Consider the following 18810-nt stretch of genomic DNA (forward strand, 5'->3'; position numbering starts at 1 on the left):
GATCTAGCAAAATATTTATGGCAGTCAATTCGATAGGTGCCTTTAACAATATTGATTCTGAGTGAAATCGGACACTTGATTTCCTTTATTTTTTGCTGTGGAGATACTGCTCATCAGCAAACCATTTTAGTATATTTTAAGATTTTTTTTCCTAAAGATTCCTAGATATCGCCCCTGAAAAAGTCGAATTCTGTAAAAACTATATCCAAAGAAATACTCAAAACGTATTTAATATTGGTCCAAAGAGAAAAAATCTTTTTTTATTTTTTATTTTTTATGAGGTATCTTACAAAAAATAGAATAAAAACATTGCACAGTGATGGATGAAATTTTCGCGTTTTAATATTTAAAATCAATTTTTACCAATTGTTTTCACAATATTTCTTTTAGGGAGGACATATTTAAGACCCAACAACATAACTCCTGTCGCGACACTAAAAAATTCAGAGCAAAAAAACTATCCTGGATTGAATTCTGGCGATTTCTATATAATACCAGAGATACAGCCAGATTTACAAATTGTAATACCGAAAACTCACTCACCGAAAACTCACACGCAGAAAAATTTATGTTAGAAATATGTTTGGATCCAAACAAATATATGTTTGGGACCGGTTGCAAACAAATATATGTTTGGATCCAAACAAAATATTATATTTTTTTCTTTCTTCAGTGTTTTAGTTGCCTTTGTAGAGTCAAGACGGTAAAGTGAGTGAATAAATCAGTGTTTTGTGTTTTCTTAAAGAAATTGTGCTTTTTAGTAAATTAAATGCCCAATACATTTTATAATTGGGAATTTTATAATTGAATCAATAAGGTGAATGGAAATATTTTATTGGACAAGGAAGAAATCGCATTTAATATTGGTAATTACATATGTACATACTTATGTATATTTGAAATATGGCATATCCATATTTATTTATTACATTACATAATCATTTGATTCTAGATGCCGATTCCCCGCTGATGATTTCAACTATGAGGACAATTTGTTTTATTTCACAACTAAGGAGAAGCGTTCAACTACGTTTCTATATATTTTTTCCTTTTTAAAAGTGTGACTATTTACAAATTATTTAAATCAGTCTTTCTTTTATTGAAGTGTGTTATGTATTTCTTTGGAATTTTGTATGTACCTACATATGTGCTTGTTGTTCTTTTCCCTTTCAATAAAAAAACACAACATTTGTGTGTATACTATAGAGATAGCCAGTGAGTTCTTACTGAGAGCAAGTGAGCACACATTTTAAAGTGTTTTACATTGAATTTTACGCTCCCTTGCTCTCAGTAAGCGCCCACTGGTGCATGTGTTTGTTTTTTTTGTGCATTTTGGGTGTGTATTTTTTTGCACCCAAACATATAAAATGTTTGCACCCAAACATAAAATTGTTTCCACCCAAACATATCTTTGTTTGCACCCAAACATAAATATCTTTGCACCCAAACATATATATGTTTGCACCCAAACATATATATGTTTGCACCCAAACATATATTTGTTTCCACCCAAACATATATTTGTTTGCAGACCCAAACATATATTATGTTTGGGACTGTTGCAAACATATATATGTTTGCTGCAAAATATGTTTGGGACATATGTTAGAGAGGCCGTTTTTTTTTGCGTGCACTTACGAGGGAAAATAAAAAAGTTTCTGGCTTAAGCAATAAGCAGACTTGCCAGACGCCATTTTACATTTCCATTGAAAAGTTTGACATTTTCTACCATAATCGTTCTTAGTACTGTTTGACGTACGACCACGTGTTGAGCAGTTTACAGGGACTTTGAAAAATCACTTTGCAAAAATATGGGATAAATTAAGCCGTGCGTGAACGGCTAAAGCAGGATCGCCATGTTATATACCGTGAGATAGAAGCATCCTTCCACCAACTAACATTTGATATTGCATGAACACTTGGCGGCAAAATAGAGTTTTTCTTGTTGGATCCCGTGTTGATCGGTGCAAGAAATTTCGCGGTGCTTCAAAAGACGTTTATAAGATGGATCCAGGTGACGAATCTTTGAACTATGCATATGAGCACGAAAAATAGCAGCAATCGCCAGAAGATGCTGTAAAAGCGTTCATAAACCATGTTTTGGAGGTGTATTAATCAAGCCACTGTAAACAACACAACACATGATCGTATGCCAAACTGTACTGAGTACGTTTATCCTAAAAACTTTCAAACTTCAAAAAAAAAAACCACCAATTCAAATCGCGTCTGGCAACACGCAGCAACTTTTTAGTTCCCCTCGAATATCACTGTGCTAAAAAAATTCAAAAGACGCACATTTTTTAGAACATGTGGATGAGTCAAAGATTATATCTTACAGCCACAACGCTTACTTAAATGTACCGACAATGGTGACCGGACATAACTCCCAAAATTCGTTGGGAGTTATCTCCGTGAAGCAAAGCGGACATAACCCCCACAAAATAGCGCGAGTCCCAAAATAGCGCGATTTTTTTTTTTAAATTTTTTCGCCTGCGACGCTTTTCGTTTTTCAGAAAGTATTTGCATACTTGTACAAAAACTTTTTATTTTCATAAAAAGTGAAAATATTTTTGTAAAAATCACACGATTATCGCCTACGCCGATTTTCATTTTTCAGAAATTATTTGCATACTTGTACAAAAACTTTTTATTTTTTAAATAGTGAAAATATTTTTGTAAAAAATCGCGCGATTTTTTTTTCAAAAATATTTCGCCTGCGGCACTGTCGTATTTTTTTTTTTTTTTTGAAACTGGTAATTGAATTAAATACAAAATTTTACATATTTTTAAATAACATTGCATTTTCTAGAAATGAGCACTTCCACTTCCCGACACATCACCGATTAGTTTCATATTTGTTTCATCATTTCAATTCATCTTAATGGCAACTAAAAACAAAAAATATATTCACATCCGTCAGGCAATATTTTGTTGAAATGTTGATACACATTACTACTTAATTTTCTTAAAAATTTTGAATCATTTATAAATTCTTTCATGAAATGAAAAATGTCTATGAAATTAAATTTATTTTGCAATTTTCTTATAGATTTGAAATAAAAATTGTATTAAAAAAGCAATTAAAGCATGTTACTCGCAAATTTGTCGTGTAAAAAGTTTCTAAAGAGAAAGCCATTCAGCGCCATTTTATACAAAGAGAAGTGAACATTTTGCAACTTTTTTGGTGTACGGGAACGCATTTCGGGGAAAAAGGTTCAAAATGTGTAAAAACATTTTAGTTCTGGAACGAAGCCTAAGTTTTAAACACGGACATAAAACCCATTGGGAGTTATGTCCGCAAGGGGTGGTTGGACATAGCTCCCAAAAATTTTGGAACTTATATCCGCAAACCAGTTATGGCATGGCACCAAAACATTGTAATTGTTGTTTAAATAGACAGGAAGATTATATACACATTCGAGCTCCCAAAAAATTTTTAACATAAGTTTTCGTTAAGTGAAATATATTACTCAAAACAATAATGTAAATACTTATTTTATATTACCAGGGAAGTATCCGTAGAACACAACAAAAAGTATTCTAGCTCAGCGTCAGGCACCATACTTTTCTATTGCATACTTTACGGGGTGTCATTGTGTGAGAGCATTCTTTTTCAATGGGTTGAACTGTGTGTGTGGAGAGAGCAACGTTACATGAGCGCACACGGGGGCCTAATCGCCTGACGCTGTTCTAGCTGACTTGATTGATATAGATCAGCGTCAGGCGATTAGGCGCCCGTGTGCGCTCATTTAACGTTGCTCTCTCCACACACACACACAATTCAACCCATTGGAAAAGCATGCACTCACACAATGACACCCCGTAAAGTATGCAATAGAAAAGTATGGTGCCTGACCCTGATATAGATGCTTTTAACAACGTTAGAACATTAGCGACAGAACGTTGTAGTGCAAATGCATGTCCAGAACTGGGTAACCACAATACTAAATTATTAACGCCGCGGTCACAGCATTTTAATTGATGACATGAGGATTAAGGTCACATGCATATGCGGACGTTGTGAATGAGTACCACTTTCTGTTTTTTTCATATGCTTCGATTGAGTTCATGAACGGAGCACTGAAGTCACTGGATACATGTGTAAACAATTGTAAAAAAACGTTCAGTTGTATGTATGTGTATTGAATTGATTCTAGAATCTAGAGTCAGATACTAAATTGACCTTGAAGGAAAATAACATCACATTACTTCGCACATACAAACTTGCAATAATGGCAACACTATGCCTGAGTAAAAGTGTGAGAGTTGGCAGCTAATCAATTTACTAAATTTTACGAACTTAACACGGTTTTTGAATCAATTTTTTTTGCTAAATTATTTATTGGTTGATGTGAATGTTGGAATTTATGGAGTTTTAATGAAATATAATTCAATATTCCAATAAATTGCAATTATAATTTTGGCTGATTTCTTTGAACGAAATACGTTGTTGATGCTGTTTTACGCATATTGCTGAATTCAAGAATAACTGTTCATGGTCTTTTCTTTGTGCTGCTTGGTTATTGTGTTCCTGCGTTATCTGATGTTGATTACTTTTGAGAATGCTGGTTGCTTCTAAAATTTGTTTGTGGTGCCTGCAATGCTGCCATTGGCAAAGCTGGAAGTATTAGGTGCAGAAAATGTATTAAATGCCTTCATGCAATCTGTGCACAAATCTCTGAAATAGATCTTGCAGCTTTAAAAGTACACCAAGACCTCGCTTTGCGTCGTTTTACTTTACGTTGTTTTCGAAGTTGCGTAGTTGCTTAGTTAATGGCAATTTTCACTATGCGTCGTTCGATTCTCGATGTTGCGTTGTTTTAAGTTTGAGTGTCTAATTCATTTATACCCTCTGCCATACACGCAGAGAAAAAAATATGATTGATCGAACAATATTCGAAGAGCAAAATATGTATTGTAAAGATATTGTTAAATTCCAAATGTAGTATTGTAATTCCAACAATTGGGTTTTTTTAAATCCAAAAATTGTTTTTGTCAACTGAACAATAGTTCTCTCTTTTCTTCGACAATTTCTTCTCTTCTCTCGCTATTCGATGCCGTGTTGAAAAAAACAATTATGGTGAGTTTTGTTAGTATGACATGATGCCTTTATCTTTGTTTTTGTGTGTATATATACCAACAAGGAGACTCTTGTTTTTATTTGTTTCTGTTTTGTTTCATTCTTCTATCTTCATTGTGCTTTAGGTTTGGTGTTTTACCGGAGTTTGTTATGGTGTTTAATTATTCCTTATGTTGTGGTGGGTGCTTTTTGCTTTTTGTTTGTCTTTGTTGTCCGCCAACGCAGCAAACCATGTATTGTGTTCATCAATGATTGCAATATTATACGCGACATTTATATCCAAGTTATGTGAAAAGTGTATATGAGAAGTATATACACTCAAATCAAAAATTTCTGGGCTGGTTTTCTAGGTTGACAATACTTTTTGTAAACAAAATTAGATTATGATAGTTCCTACAATCGGTATTGTTAACGATTTTAACAATATTGCGGAAATTCGAAAGTTGTTTTTGTTTTCTATGTTTGGAACAAAAGATGGTATTTTTGGATTTGGATTACAATGTTTGAACAAAACAAATACATTTTTGGAACCAAAACAGACATTTTTGTTCCAACAAAAGCGAAAAATAGTTTTTCTCTGCGTGTAGTATGAAATAATCATTTGCGAGGCTATAAAGTATATATATTTTTGATCAACGTAAAATTATAAGTTGATTTAGCCATGTCCGTTGGTTTGTTGTAATCACATTATCTTCCGGATGCTTTGGGATAGAGAGCTGAAATGTACACATATCGTCGGTGTCATGCTTAAGTGTTCCATACGCCATTTGCCTGATTCGAGAAAAACTCAAGTTAATGTTTAAGGCCATACAGGATAAAAATGGTGCAATAATCCAATACTTTAAGAGCTCAGTTCTACTTAACTAAACTCATAGAATATTTCAGTAGTTTATTTTAGTCAGATATCTGTGATAGTCTAGAAGTTATGGCAAATTTTTATAATTGCAAAAAGTTGCAGAATTGTTCCATGGAATCTTTTTTTCATGTTTTTGGCAGTTTGTGTCACATGGAACACGTTTTGTCACATTTCAACCAAAACACTTTTTATCAATCGTGTTCCACATCCCTTATATGAAGTGCTACTGTGGAGTTTAAAAATCAGGACTTTAAATGAAACATTTATTTTTCTCATATAAATACAATAAGGACCATTATTATAGGTTTATTAAAACATTTATTTAAGGGATTTCCCCCACTTATCACTATTTTTTGTGGTAAAAATTTCGATCGGACAAAACGGATTGATATTTTGCATTTCTAAGGTAACATAAAACATTTAAACGCAATTTTCTTATAATACCATTTTTGTAGTCGGTTAGCTTAAAGTCGAATGGACGTTTTTGCGTATATTTTTGTGGACTTACATCAAAATTTTGTCTTTAAACTATGGATTTTTTGTTTAAACGATTGATACATTCTCGTTTTCATATAACAATACAATATTCAACAATATTTGGATTTAGAAACTATTATTCTTCAGTTTTTAAAGCAAGTCCTTTAAAACAATTTGTTCCATACGCCACACTTTTCCGTAACTTGGCAAAAATGGACAATTTTTTGTTCCAAACGCCATCATTGTTGGTGCGGAACAATTCGTTTTTGTCTCTTTTTGTTCCATACCCAAACGACATGGATATGGAACTAAAAAGTTCAAAGTTGTTTTGTTCCATACGCCAGGCTTAATGGATATGGAACAAAACGACAAGATTTGTTGGGTTACAAAGCGGATACGGAACATACTGGTATCTGAATATCTCAGAAACTATAAGAGATAGAGAAAAGCCGACCAAAAAATCTGAAAGAGCATGGTTCAAAACCTTGTAAGGTACCTTTATCTCAAAATGTCAAAAATGACGTATGGAACACTTAAGCATGACACCGACGATATGTGTATTGGATCAAGTTCGAAGATGGGCTACATCGGTCCACGAAGTAGTATAAACCCCATACAAAGGTATCGTTCCCAGTGATGTAGAAACTTTTCCACCAAAATAAAATTAAAAAAATCATGTACATAGGTCCACGTTTTGTTATTGCCCTTATATAACGGTACCGCCCGATTTCAGGTATTTTGACTGTTTTAGCTAAATTTTCTGATCAAATAGCTATGATTTGAAATGTAGGGTTCTTAGTTAAGATAAGATAATGGTTCAGATATTGAGAAAAGTGTATATCTGAATGACCAGTCTTAATGATAGTAGCATGTTGCATTACTCTGGTCAATTTCAATGACCATCCATTTCGCGTCATGCGCTTATTTATCCATGTTTTGATGTGCGTATGAATGCAAATCTTAGCGAATTTTAATCAAGACCATTATTACTTGGCTTCCAGTTCTGATGCTAAGTGTGTTATGATTTGTAACTTATTTAATGAGCTGTACTTTAATGTTCCACTTGTTCAGAGACGATTGCCTTTAAATGAAGATTGGATGAAATCCAGAAATATTTAATCTGCGAAGAGTTTAAGAGATTTGGGCATATTTGGAAGATCGTTGTCCCACTAGGTGCTCTTTTTTTGTAAGTACAGAAATAGAGCAAAGAGGACGCAGGTATTATATGAGACATTTCCGTAACCTTGATTCCAGGGATATGTGACGGGTGCTTAGAAGACATGGTTGTGTTGATGGCTACACGCAGAAAAATTTATGTTAAAAATATGTTTGGATCCAAACAAATATATGTTTGGGACCGGTTGCAAACAAATATATGTTTGGATCCAAACATAATATGTTTGGGTCCAAACAAATATATGTTTGCAACATTTTGTAACATATCTCAATTTGATATGTTTGTGTAAAACATATTTTTTATGTTAGAACATTTTTTTCATGGGTGGAGAGAGGATGTTTGTCAACGAGAGTAATAACAGTGCTCTCGCGGCTGTGGGTATTGTATAAAGGAAGACGTAGAAGCGAAGAAGGGGGCTTTGGTGGCATGTATGCGTCAAACTCGTGTGTTTCTTGTTTTGTTGTTGTTAACCAGCTTAGCTGGCGAAGAAGAAAAGGAGAAATGATATGAATTATATTTTTTTTTCTTTGTTCAGTGTTTTAGTTGCCTTTGTAGAGTCAAGACGGTAAAGTGAGTGAATAAATCAGTGTTTTGTGTTTTCTTAAAGAAATTGTGCTTTTTAGTAAATTAAATGCCCAATATATTTTATAATTGGAAATTTTATAATTGAATCAATAAGGTGAAAGGAAATATTTTAATATTTTATTGGACAAGGAAGAAATCGCATTTAATATTGGTAATTACATACATACTTATGTATATTTGAAATATGGCATATCCATATTTATTTATTGCATTACATAATCATTTGATTCCAGATGCCGATTCCCCGCTGATGATTTCAACTATGAGGACAATTTGTTTTATTTCACAACTAAGGAGAAATGTTCAACTACGTTTCTATACATTTTTACTTTTTAAAAGTGTGACTATTTACAAATTATTTCAATCAGTTTTTCTTTTATTAAAGTGTGTTATGTATTTCTTTGGAATTTTGTATGTACATATGTGTTTGTTGTTCTTTTGCCTTAAAAAACCACAACATTTGTGTGTATACTATAGAGCAGGGGCGAGCTTCTTTGCTTAGATCGTATAGTGAGGGCGCCCACTGAGTTGTTTTTGCATTTGCTCTCTCACGTACAGTGTAAATTAATGAAAACAAACAAAAACATAATGTGGTTGTTGCTTTTTTGACTCATACGTTCATACATGTCTTCGCTTTGGTTGTATTACTGTGGTCGTCGCTGCTATAGAGATAGCCAGTGAGTTCTTACTGAGAGCAAGTGAGCACACATTTTAAAGTGTTTTACATTGAATTTTACGCTCCATTGTTCTCAGTAAGCGCCCACTGGTGCATGTGTTTGTTTTTTTTGTGCCTTTTGGGTTTGTATTTTTTTGCACCCAAACATATAAAATGTTTGCACCCAAACATAAAATTGTTTCCACCCAAACATATCTTTGTTTGCACCCAAACATATATTTCTTTGCACCCAAACATAAATATCTTTGCACCCAAACATATATATGTTTGCACCCAAACATATATTTGTTTCCACCCAAACATATATTTGTTTGCAGACCCAAACATATATTATGTTTGGGACTGTTGTAAACATATATATGTTTGCTGCAAAATATGTTGGGGACATATGTTAGAGAGGCCGTTTTTTTTTTGCGTGTATGATATTTATAACAATTGCGATGTAGAAATGATTTTTTTGAGTGTAGTGTTGCACACTTCATGACAATGAAATAACATTTTCGTTTTCTTGTGTCATTATTGAGGATATTGTTAATGCTATCAATAAAATAAAATATAATTCGGTTGGTGTTGATAAAATTTCAGTTGAATTTCTAAAACTAATTTTTCCTCATATTTCTCATTTGTTGTTGGATTTAATAAATACAATTTTGACTACTTCGAAATTTCCTTGATCTTGGAAACTAGCCTTAGTAATACCTATTCCGAAATCATCCAATGTTCGAGGTCCAGAAGACTTGAGGCCGATTTCTGTGCTTCCGGTTTTGTCAAAAATCTGTGAGCGCCTTTTGAAGGATCAGTTTCTAATGCATACTAGGACCAAAATATTTGAAGGACAACATGCATTTCGCACTGGCCATAGTACGACATAACTTCTCTTGCATTTGACTGAATCTATTAGACAACACCTAAATAGTGGAAGAGCTTGTATACTAATTTCTTAGGATATTTCCAAGGCTTTCAACTCGATTTCTTATGATATTTTAATAACGAAACTAAAAATAACTTCAACTTCTCTTTTACGGCCGGTAAGCTATTAATGTCGTTTGTTGGTGATAGATCTCAATTTTTTGAGATGAATGGTCTGTTCTAGATCAGGATTCAGTCCTGGGTCCCTTACTCTTCACTCTATATGTTAATGATTTATCAGAATGCATCAATCCTTATGTGTGCTGTTTATTTATTATTGCTGATAATGTAATGCTGGTTTTTCATTCGGAGCTGAATTTTATGGGCTATTTAGAAAGAATAAATTGTTGTTTGGCCTTTGAAAACAAAAGTCATTATGTTTGGTTCTCATTCACATAATATTGACATTATGATAGGAAATTCAAGAGTGGATATTTGATAGGCATAAATGTTTATGTGTCATTATGGACAACAAATTAAATTTCGGGTTCAATATCGGCAGTTTACAGAGTAAAATCTTATTCTACGTAGATTGTACACTACGGGTATTTACTTGCCCTTATGGGTAAAGGTTAAACTTGTCCATGCACATTTAAAGCCACATGTATCATATGCGCTTGAGATACATATCTGTTACAACTGATCAAAATCTTCACAAATTACAGCACATTCTGAACACAATAGTAAGCGTTTGTATTCAGATTACTAGGCTGTTCGTTCCATAGATGTATAGACTTGACGAATGTTTTGTATTTTTTTTTACAAAACTATTAAAACTCGTTCGCCTCATTCATTGTGTAATTTTTTACCTTTTACACAATAGTAAGCGTTTGCATTCAGATTACTAGGCTGTTCGTTCCGTAGATGTGTAGACTTGACGAATGTTTTGTGTTTTTTTTTACAAAACTATTAAAACTCGTTCGCCTCATTCATTGTGTAATTTTTTACCTTTTCTCGCTCAAGTCGGAAAACACAAATTATTATTCCTCAGATTATAACTGTTATTATGAAAAATCTTTTGTTGTCAGCATTGCAACGTGTTGGAACTATCTCCCCAGTGCATTACGTGTTTTTTCGCATACTGATAATGCTTTTCGTTTGAAATTGAGTCGCTATTTTTCCTCAAACTAGCTCATTCTATTCTTAAATGTATGTAATTTTAATGCATCTGTTGCTAATGGAAATTTTATGCTATAATACAAAAGATCAATTTTGGTTCTTATGATAGCTTGGTTGGTTCTTATGATAAGCAGTTTTTCTCGTTTTTATGATGATGATTTGACTTTCGGTATTCATTCGTCTCAGTACTTCATTATTTGAGATGTGGTCTGTCCAGGATATCTTTAAGATCTGTCGGTATATCCAAATCTCAAACGAGTGTAGTCTTCTCTCGTCTGCTACTTTTAGCGTCCATGTGTCTGCCGAGTATAATAAAACTGACCATATGTAGCATTTAACAAAACGGGTTTTAGTTCCAAGGATTATGTCATGGCACGTTATTATATTTGTATATTTGAAAAAAGAGTTTCTTGCCATTTCAAATCCGCATTTTATATCCTTTGATATGCCCCAGTGGTCATTAATTTGGACTCCGAGGTGTTTGAATTTAAAGACTCTTTCTATTTGAGTTCCACTAATGCATAAGAGAATATTGGATTCGATGTTTCTTCTACTTATAATCATATACTTCGTCTTCTTTATATTAATCTGTACGGTATATAATGTACTAGCATGATCAACAGCATATACTAGCTTTTGTAATCCTGCGAGCCTGATTACAAATAGTGTGGTGTCGTCGTCATAAGGTATATTGTTTATGAATGTATTTTTTTATTTTTATTCCGGTATTTTTCCCACATATTGATTCCTAAAATACTTTTTGGGAATACACATTGGAACATTGTTGATTGATATTGAGACCAAAACACTCAAAATACCAAAAATGAGGAGGCACGGTTCTATGGAGGCTATAGGAAGACGAGGACCTATACCGACATATTTCTGGTGGAAGGTTATAAGTCCCCCAACGGAGACTTAATACCAATTTTCAGCCATTTCGGTGTGATAATCAGGCTAAAACCTCCAAAATACCGAAAATCGGGAGGTACCGTCCTATGGGGGCTATATGAAGGCGTGGACCTATGCAGACAAATTTCAAGGTGAAGGTTAATGCCCACTACGAAGACTAAATACCAAATTGTAGCAATTTCTGTGTAATAATGAGGAATCTTCAAAATACCGATAATCGGGCGGTACCGTTGTATGGGGGCTATATCAAAACGTGGACCTAAGCCCACAATTCTCTGTTGGAATGTTTGGTACCTCTGCCGAAGGCTAACCACAAAATTTGAATACTTTCGGTTGGTCATTGTGTCTAAAAAATTCAAAATACGAAAATCGGGAGGTACGGTTCTATGGGGGCTAGATCAAAACGTGGACCGACCAACCCAATTTTTTGTCCTGAAGATTGCAAGTCAATAATAGGTACGTGTACCAAAATTGATGCACCTACGAGAACTCCTTCTATTTTAGGCCACAGTTAATATGAACTCGCGACATTGTGCGTAGCCTTCTGAAGGGCTTAGATTTTCCGTCTCTGTATTCAGCCGCTCCTCCTGAAGTTCAGACGCTGTTTGCTGCCATCAGACGCTGCCGTTTTCCATTTTTTCCTTCGGTTCGCCACGCATATTATATTTCTGCGGTACCCGACATATCTGATGAGCGTTCCCCTACCACCACCCGTGGAGGCGTCCGACGGAAGAGAAAAAAAGGGAAAAATAACTCCGCTCTGTATCAGGATTATTTACTATGTAATACATTTTCTGGCCATGAAGGCTTCTGTATTGCGAATAATGAAATAAATAAATAATGTTCCTATAAATAGTAATTCACCAATGTAGAATGGTGTACTGCCTGTTTTGGCGTAGAATGGATTATGAGAAGCCCCAATTCACATCCGGATTTGTTCGGCTGCAAATAATAAGTTCGCATGATCAAAACAAGCAGACAGCAAAATAAAATTGAAGTTCTAAAGTTCTAGAATAGTTATTCTAGTGGTTATAGAATAATTAGTTACTCAGCGCGATATGACCATGTTAAAATAGTGGGTTAGTAATGTGGTTTGCAGGTATTTACGACTACCAAAAAATATTATAAAACTCCATTATTTGGTAATGTTGTTTGTTACAAAGTTGCGATTATTTTTGCCGAAATTCACAAGAAGAAGACTCTTTATGTAGTGTAGCCCAACAAAATACTCATTACAAAACCCCCTACTAACCCATTATTTTAACAAGGGCATGTCACGACTTTTAGTAACTATTTATTTAAGTGGCCAAAATATAATTACTTAATTCGAGCGACATGCCTTTGTTAAAATAATGGTTTAGTAGTGGGTTTTGTAATTAGCGCTTCTACTGGGAGTTTGCGTCAATGCTAAGACATAAGAAGCAAACTCAGTTGCGCTTAAAGAAAACTTTACGTTAACGTAAACATAACGTTCTTAAAATGATTGTTTTACGAGTACATAAAAAAATGCATTCCATTGATTTTGGGAAATTTTGCAATGGTTGTTCCATTATAAACATGAAAAAAAAACATGCCATGGAATGCAATTTTATTGCACAGCCTTATGTTTGTTCCTAAAATAAATTTGATAATAAATCTACATATATAACTACATATTCATGCAAAAACTCAAATGTAAAATCATAAACTTAGAAGACAATAACACATGTTCAAATACTTACATTATGACTAGCGTCTGCAATCTGTTTCAATCCAACGGACAAATTTCTCAATTTGCCGGTGTTCAGGGACAAACGTGACAATAATGGCTTGGCCAAGCCATTGCGTTGCGCTTCTACCAGATCCTTTGCGTTGGCCTCCATAATGAAAGCCTCACGGCTAACCAATAAATCAGCCAAAGTGTTAACAGCACAAGCCCTTTGCTCTGCTGACAAGCTTTGCAACTGACGGCTGCCAATGCGTGCTACATCAGCAACAGTATCCAGGAAAAAAACACATACCCAATGAATTCGTAAACGATGCCATACAACCGGATTCATGTGCAGCATGAAAGTAGAAAAAGTAAAGAAATGAAGAATAAAGAAAGAAAATACGTGAATGTGCATTGTTTCATAGAGTTAAAATACATATGTTTTCTTTTTAGTTTGCTTTTCTGACAATTCAACAAGCATAAATGATAGTTCAGACCATGATAAATGATGCGGCAGTAGTATTTTTGCCATTTCCTCTCAAATCAAATTCTGCAACTCAAGCTTAAATCTCCAAAAAACACATAGAATAAGAAGTTCGTCAAAGTGATTTCAGCAGATAATAAAACAAGGAACTTTTCAAATAAAAGTATATGATGTTCGAATACTATTGGTGCAGTTGCGGATGAATTTCAAAAATAAAGGATGGATAACAACTGAGACTTCATTTGAATTATGTGCATAATCTATTTTGTTTAACTTCCCAATTTTTCGTTTACTCGTTATGGCATCAAAAGTAAGAGATATGTATATATATTAACGTTGAGCATCATCACGAGAATATTGCCGTTTAGACAGGGTTGCCTACATATTTATATCTAAACTTTAATTCCAACTGCTTTGCTATGTTTTCTACCCGTTTCATTTTCATGCTTACGGAATTGCACTTATTTCTCGTGATGATGCTCAAATGATTAGTGAGATGTGAAGCTGTGCGGCAAGAAACTCAAACATCTCGAATTCCAGCTACCAACCCTGGAAAGAGTTGCCTTAAGACTTTCTTCAGAGACCAAATACCACGGTGCAATCCTAGACCAACGTCTAAGCTGGAAAAGGAACACTGTGGAGAGGGTAAAGAAGGGTCTTATGGCACTATATTCCTGCAAGAACTCCAAATGTTGGGGTCTTAGACAAAAGGTCATACACTGGTTGTATGAAACAGTGGTTTTGCCCAGACTAACCTATGGTGGGCTTGTCTGGTGGCATGCTCTCGGAAATAGTGAACTTCTGTCCAAACTATTAAGTGTGCAAAGAGCCGGATCTCTGCTCATTTCTGGGGCTATCAGAAGCATACCCCAGGCCGTCTTGAATGTGATCCTTGATCTCCAACCTCTGGATATCCTGACTCAGTTCCGGCTCAGGACGGCAGGTGTGGCAATGCTCACACTGTGGACATGCAAAGGTTTTAAATCCATTTAATGAATTACTTGAGTTCAGTGCACTTAATCACATCAGTGATTACATACCCACTTCACTCAACTTCAATCCCAGGGATGTCTGGGATAGTGGCAAACCTCCTCTTGACGTTCTGGCTATCTGTACAGACGATTACAAGATGGAGGATGGCACATGAGCCGAGGTCTACTGCGAGATTCCACCAATTAAAAAATCCTTCAAACTCAATAATAATTGCAGCGTCTTTCAGGCGGAGATTCTTGCCATCAGGAAAGCAGTTCCGTTAGTCAAAATACTTGAGTGCACTCTTGAAGGACCCGTGACTATATGTCGATAGTCAAGCAGCCCTCAAGTCGTGGACCATAAATTCAAAAACGATCCTCGGCTGCAAAAACGCTCTACTTGATCTACTCGATATCGTTGTTCTATGTTGGGTTCCAGGACACAGTGATATAACGGGGAACGAAGTGGCGGATAAACTTGCACGGGATGGCTCTCAGTCGACTGACTTACCAATAGAGTCATCTATCAGACCACCAAAGTGCTACTACATTCGGAAACTTCATGGTGTCTTTCTAGAGGAGGCAGGACAAAGATCTCAAATGGAACCTGGTTGAAGGATATCCAAGGCAATCTGGCCTAATTACTCTCAACATAGAACCAACTCCCTTTTTCCACTAAATAAGTCAGGTATAGAAACCACTGTGGGACTTATTACCGGTCATAGCATGGTCAGATCCTTAACTTCAAGATGGGATAACAGTAGCGTCGACCACTGTAGACTATGTGAAGATCGAGATGAAACAGAGAGGGTCGAACATCTACTCTAGGTGCTTCTCGCTTTTTACGAGAAGATACCGATTCTTTGGTAGATATGAGATAAATAATCTGACTTTCTTCTCTCACATAGATCCCATCTACATATACCAATTTGCGAAAAATCTTACATGGCTTGTCAAACATATCTAATATAATCCATCTGCTTCTCCCCCTAGGAGGATAAACGGAACTTCTTCATCACATACCCGCTTTTTTCACCACATCATATACTCTAAGCAATAGCCAAATGCAACCACTACCACAACTGCAGCCATTCTCACAATCCCAGCAGCTACACACTATTTACCCACAGTCGTCAACCATACGCTCAGTCATCAATTGCCACTACAATAACCACAATGCAATAACCAAACCAACATTTCTCCGTAATTTTTTTTTTATATTAGGATCAATCTTGGTGTGTAAGGTTAATATAAAGATGTTTCTGGAAATATGAACTATAAATGTAAGAAAGTATTAAGTTACTCTAAACGCATGATGATTCTAAACCGTAGCAAATTTTGTATTATGTGTAGGGATATATCTGCAATGGTGAAAATTTTACGGTACTAATTTGGTATTGGGAGAAGAGATAGCCCGGAATTCTATATTTGGTATATAAGTCAATGTTGGTTTATAGTATAGAGATAATCAGATTGGCTTTGGAAATGTATACTATGTTTTTACGAAAAGCACTATATGTTTCTAAATATAGTACTATATGTTTTTGAGTGATCCGATTGCGGTCCGAAATACGTTTTATAGGTGTACGAATATTAAAATTTGGTATTGGATGTTTGGATAGAGGTGGAATTCTGAAATCAAGTGGTGATTTCGAGAGCAGCACCATAAGAAAAAGTACTTAATTTGATGTGGGGATAGGATATAAACCCACGTCTTCGAAATCATATCGTTTATTTACTAAAAGAGTGGCATAACTCAAAAATTTGTTTTTTATACATACCACTTCTATTTAATCTTGCGTCAAATTTTCATGTTGATATCTTTACACCAGCCAAGATCACCCATATACGTTAACGTGACTGCAACAACAACATATGTTCTCTTTATTCTCATCTGTCGTGGTTTAGCAAAGGAAAGTCTCGCTGAGAGAGACTAATGCACAAAATATTTTGAGCACCACCGCTTTACACGCAACGAGATACGGCTTATACATATACTGCGAGTTTGACATAATTCAACAAACATGTTTTTTGATTTTATGAGGTACTAAAACACTTCAAATCATGCTTGGTCTCGCTCAGAAATTTAGCAATGATATCTGATTAGCTGTTTACAAAATATATACAATATATGCGATTTTCTCGAAAATGGATTGGATGGATGACTGGATGTCACTCTTTGAGTATATGAGCGATATGCAAACTTTATCAAGACACGCTGGCGTTCAAAACCAAACTCATAATTTCCGAAGGCTGCAGTGGAAAAGTATTTGCATGGAAAAGCAGATTGCATTTCCATATAACAATAACTTCAGTATAAGTATAAGATTCGAAACATTAATAAATAATTAAAATTAATAAAAAATAATATTAAGAATGATCTTGGCCCTAAAGGCAAAATACCGAAAAAAAAGAATTCTTAAATTTAAGAGTAGGGTCAACCAAGATGGATATATGCTTTTCGGGATTGTAGTTTGTGTGAAGTGAAAGAAATGAAAATTGTATTAAAGTCACTGAAAATTGTATTAAAGTCACTGAGTTGGGTAAGGCAGGTGGGTTTGAACATTTGGTGAACAGATAAATCAGGAAATCTGAAATTTTGTATTAAGGCCATTGTTGTTGTGTAGCGTTCAGATAAGGGGATGTTTACGGAAATCACTACTTATGCATGCGCAAGGTAATAAATGGTAGTTCTAAATACGAACGGATGGAACTGAAATGTGGGTGTTATTCTCAAATCATTTAATATCCTCATGGTTTATAAATCTAAACATGTATCTAACGAAGTGGCGGGTAGAGGCTACTCTCATTGTAGAAAAGAGCAGTGTGATAAATTACTGCATCAGAATCATTGGTTCCTTCGCTGTGTAAGGTAAAGATTAGGCTAGAAAATGTTCCTACAATACAATTCCTAAAGCTGGGTACACATTGTCAGTTTTGAATGACAGCTTTGTTGTTGCTTGCTAGTGTTGCCGTTCATTTTTGTCATTTATCACGCAACCACAACATATTTTGTGGTTGCTGGACGGTTGGACAGTTATCGATAATTGCAAAAAATCGTCATTCTAAACTGGTAATGTGTACTGCACTTAACAATAGTGATCTGAAATGTACTGAACATTATAATCAAATTGGCTGTGATTTTTCTCTTGTAAATCCTATGCAGAAAATTGTCAAAATGGTCCACCTTTTAGTGTAGCCCCCATATAAGGTTTCTTCCTCAGACTTCCAACAGATAAAATGGTTATATGCATTTATAATACAAATTAACAAATTGAAATCAATTTGGTGGGAAAAATATTCAATTTTTCTTTGAAAATTATGAAAGAATCACTTGCAAAAAATTTCGATCATCAAGCTTAACTCTAAACGGAAAATTAATAAAAAATCATTAAAAATGATCTTCGCCATAACAGGCTAAATTTCAACAAATAAATAAAAACAGGCTGAGCCCGGCTGAGATTTGAACCCACGTCCTTGAAAACATATAAAAAATGTTGTCACGGCGTGTTAGCGTTCAAAGCCAAACTCATAACTTCAAAGGTAGTGCAAAAAAGCGTTTGTCATGAAGAAATACAATTCAACGGCCAATTATCCGTTATTGCATAAAAACACATTTGCATTTACTTACTATTTGTGTGTAAGTCAAGCTTAATCTCATATTTGTTGTTTTCAAATTTAAAAACAACAAGTTTAAAGTGGGATGTAGTTAAAATTGATTACTTTAGGTGATGGCAGAGAAGACTAGTTTCGTCCAACGCCACTTGGACTCATCAGTGCTCTTAGTTCTTTGTATTGAAACAAAGAACCCTTCCCCAATTTTATGACGACTCGAGCTCAAGAATAAGTGTGACTGATGAATTCGTTTAAATGCGAA

General features: G+C 34.8%; 1 protein-coding gene across 2 annotated transcripts in view; it reads right to left on the minus strand.

Moving 5' to 3' along the window:
• P5CS (Delta[1]-pyrroline-5-carboxylate synthase) overlaps positions 1–18810 on the minus strand; it is a 268880-nt gene that overhangs the window by 71851 nt on the left and 178219 nt on the right. For both annotated transcript variants that reach the window (XR_012412190.1, XM_073980203.1), the window contains exon 8: positions 13510–13751. Coding sequence is in view for 1 of the 2 variants with exons in the window: in XM_073980203.1 (XP_073836304.1) it covers positions 13510–13751 (242 nt within the window). In the remaining variant the exon portion in view is untranslated. The remainder of the gene's footprint in view (positions 1–13509; positions 13752–18810) is intronic.

Source organism: Musca autumnalis, unplaced genomic scaffold (genome assembly GCF_047663935.1).
Source record: "Musca autumnalis isolate F117 unplaced genomic scaffold, ASM4766393v1 scaffold_4, whole genome shotgun sequence".
NCBI lineage: Eukaryota > Metazoa > Arthropoda > Insecta > Diptera > Muscidae > Musca > Musca autumnalis.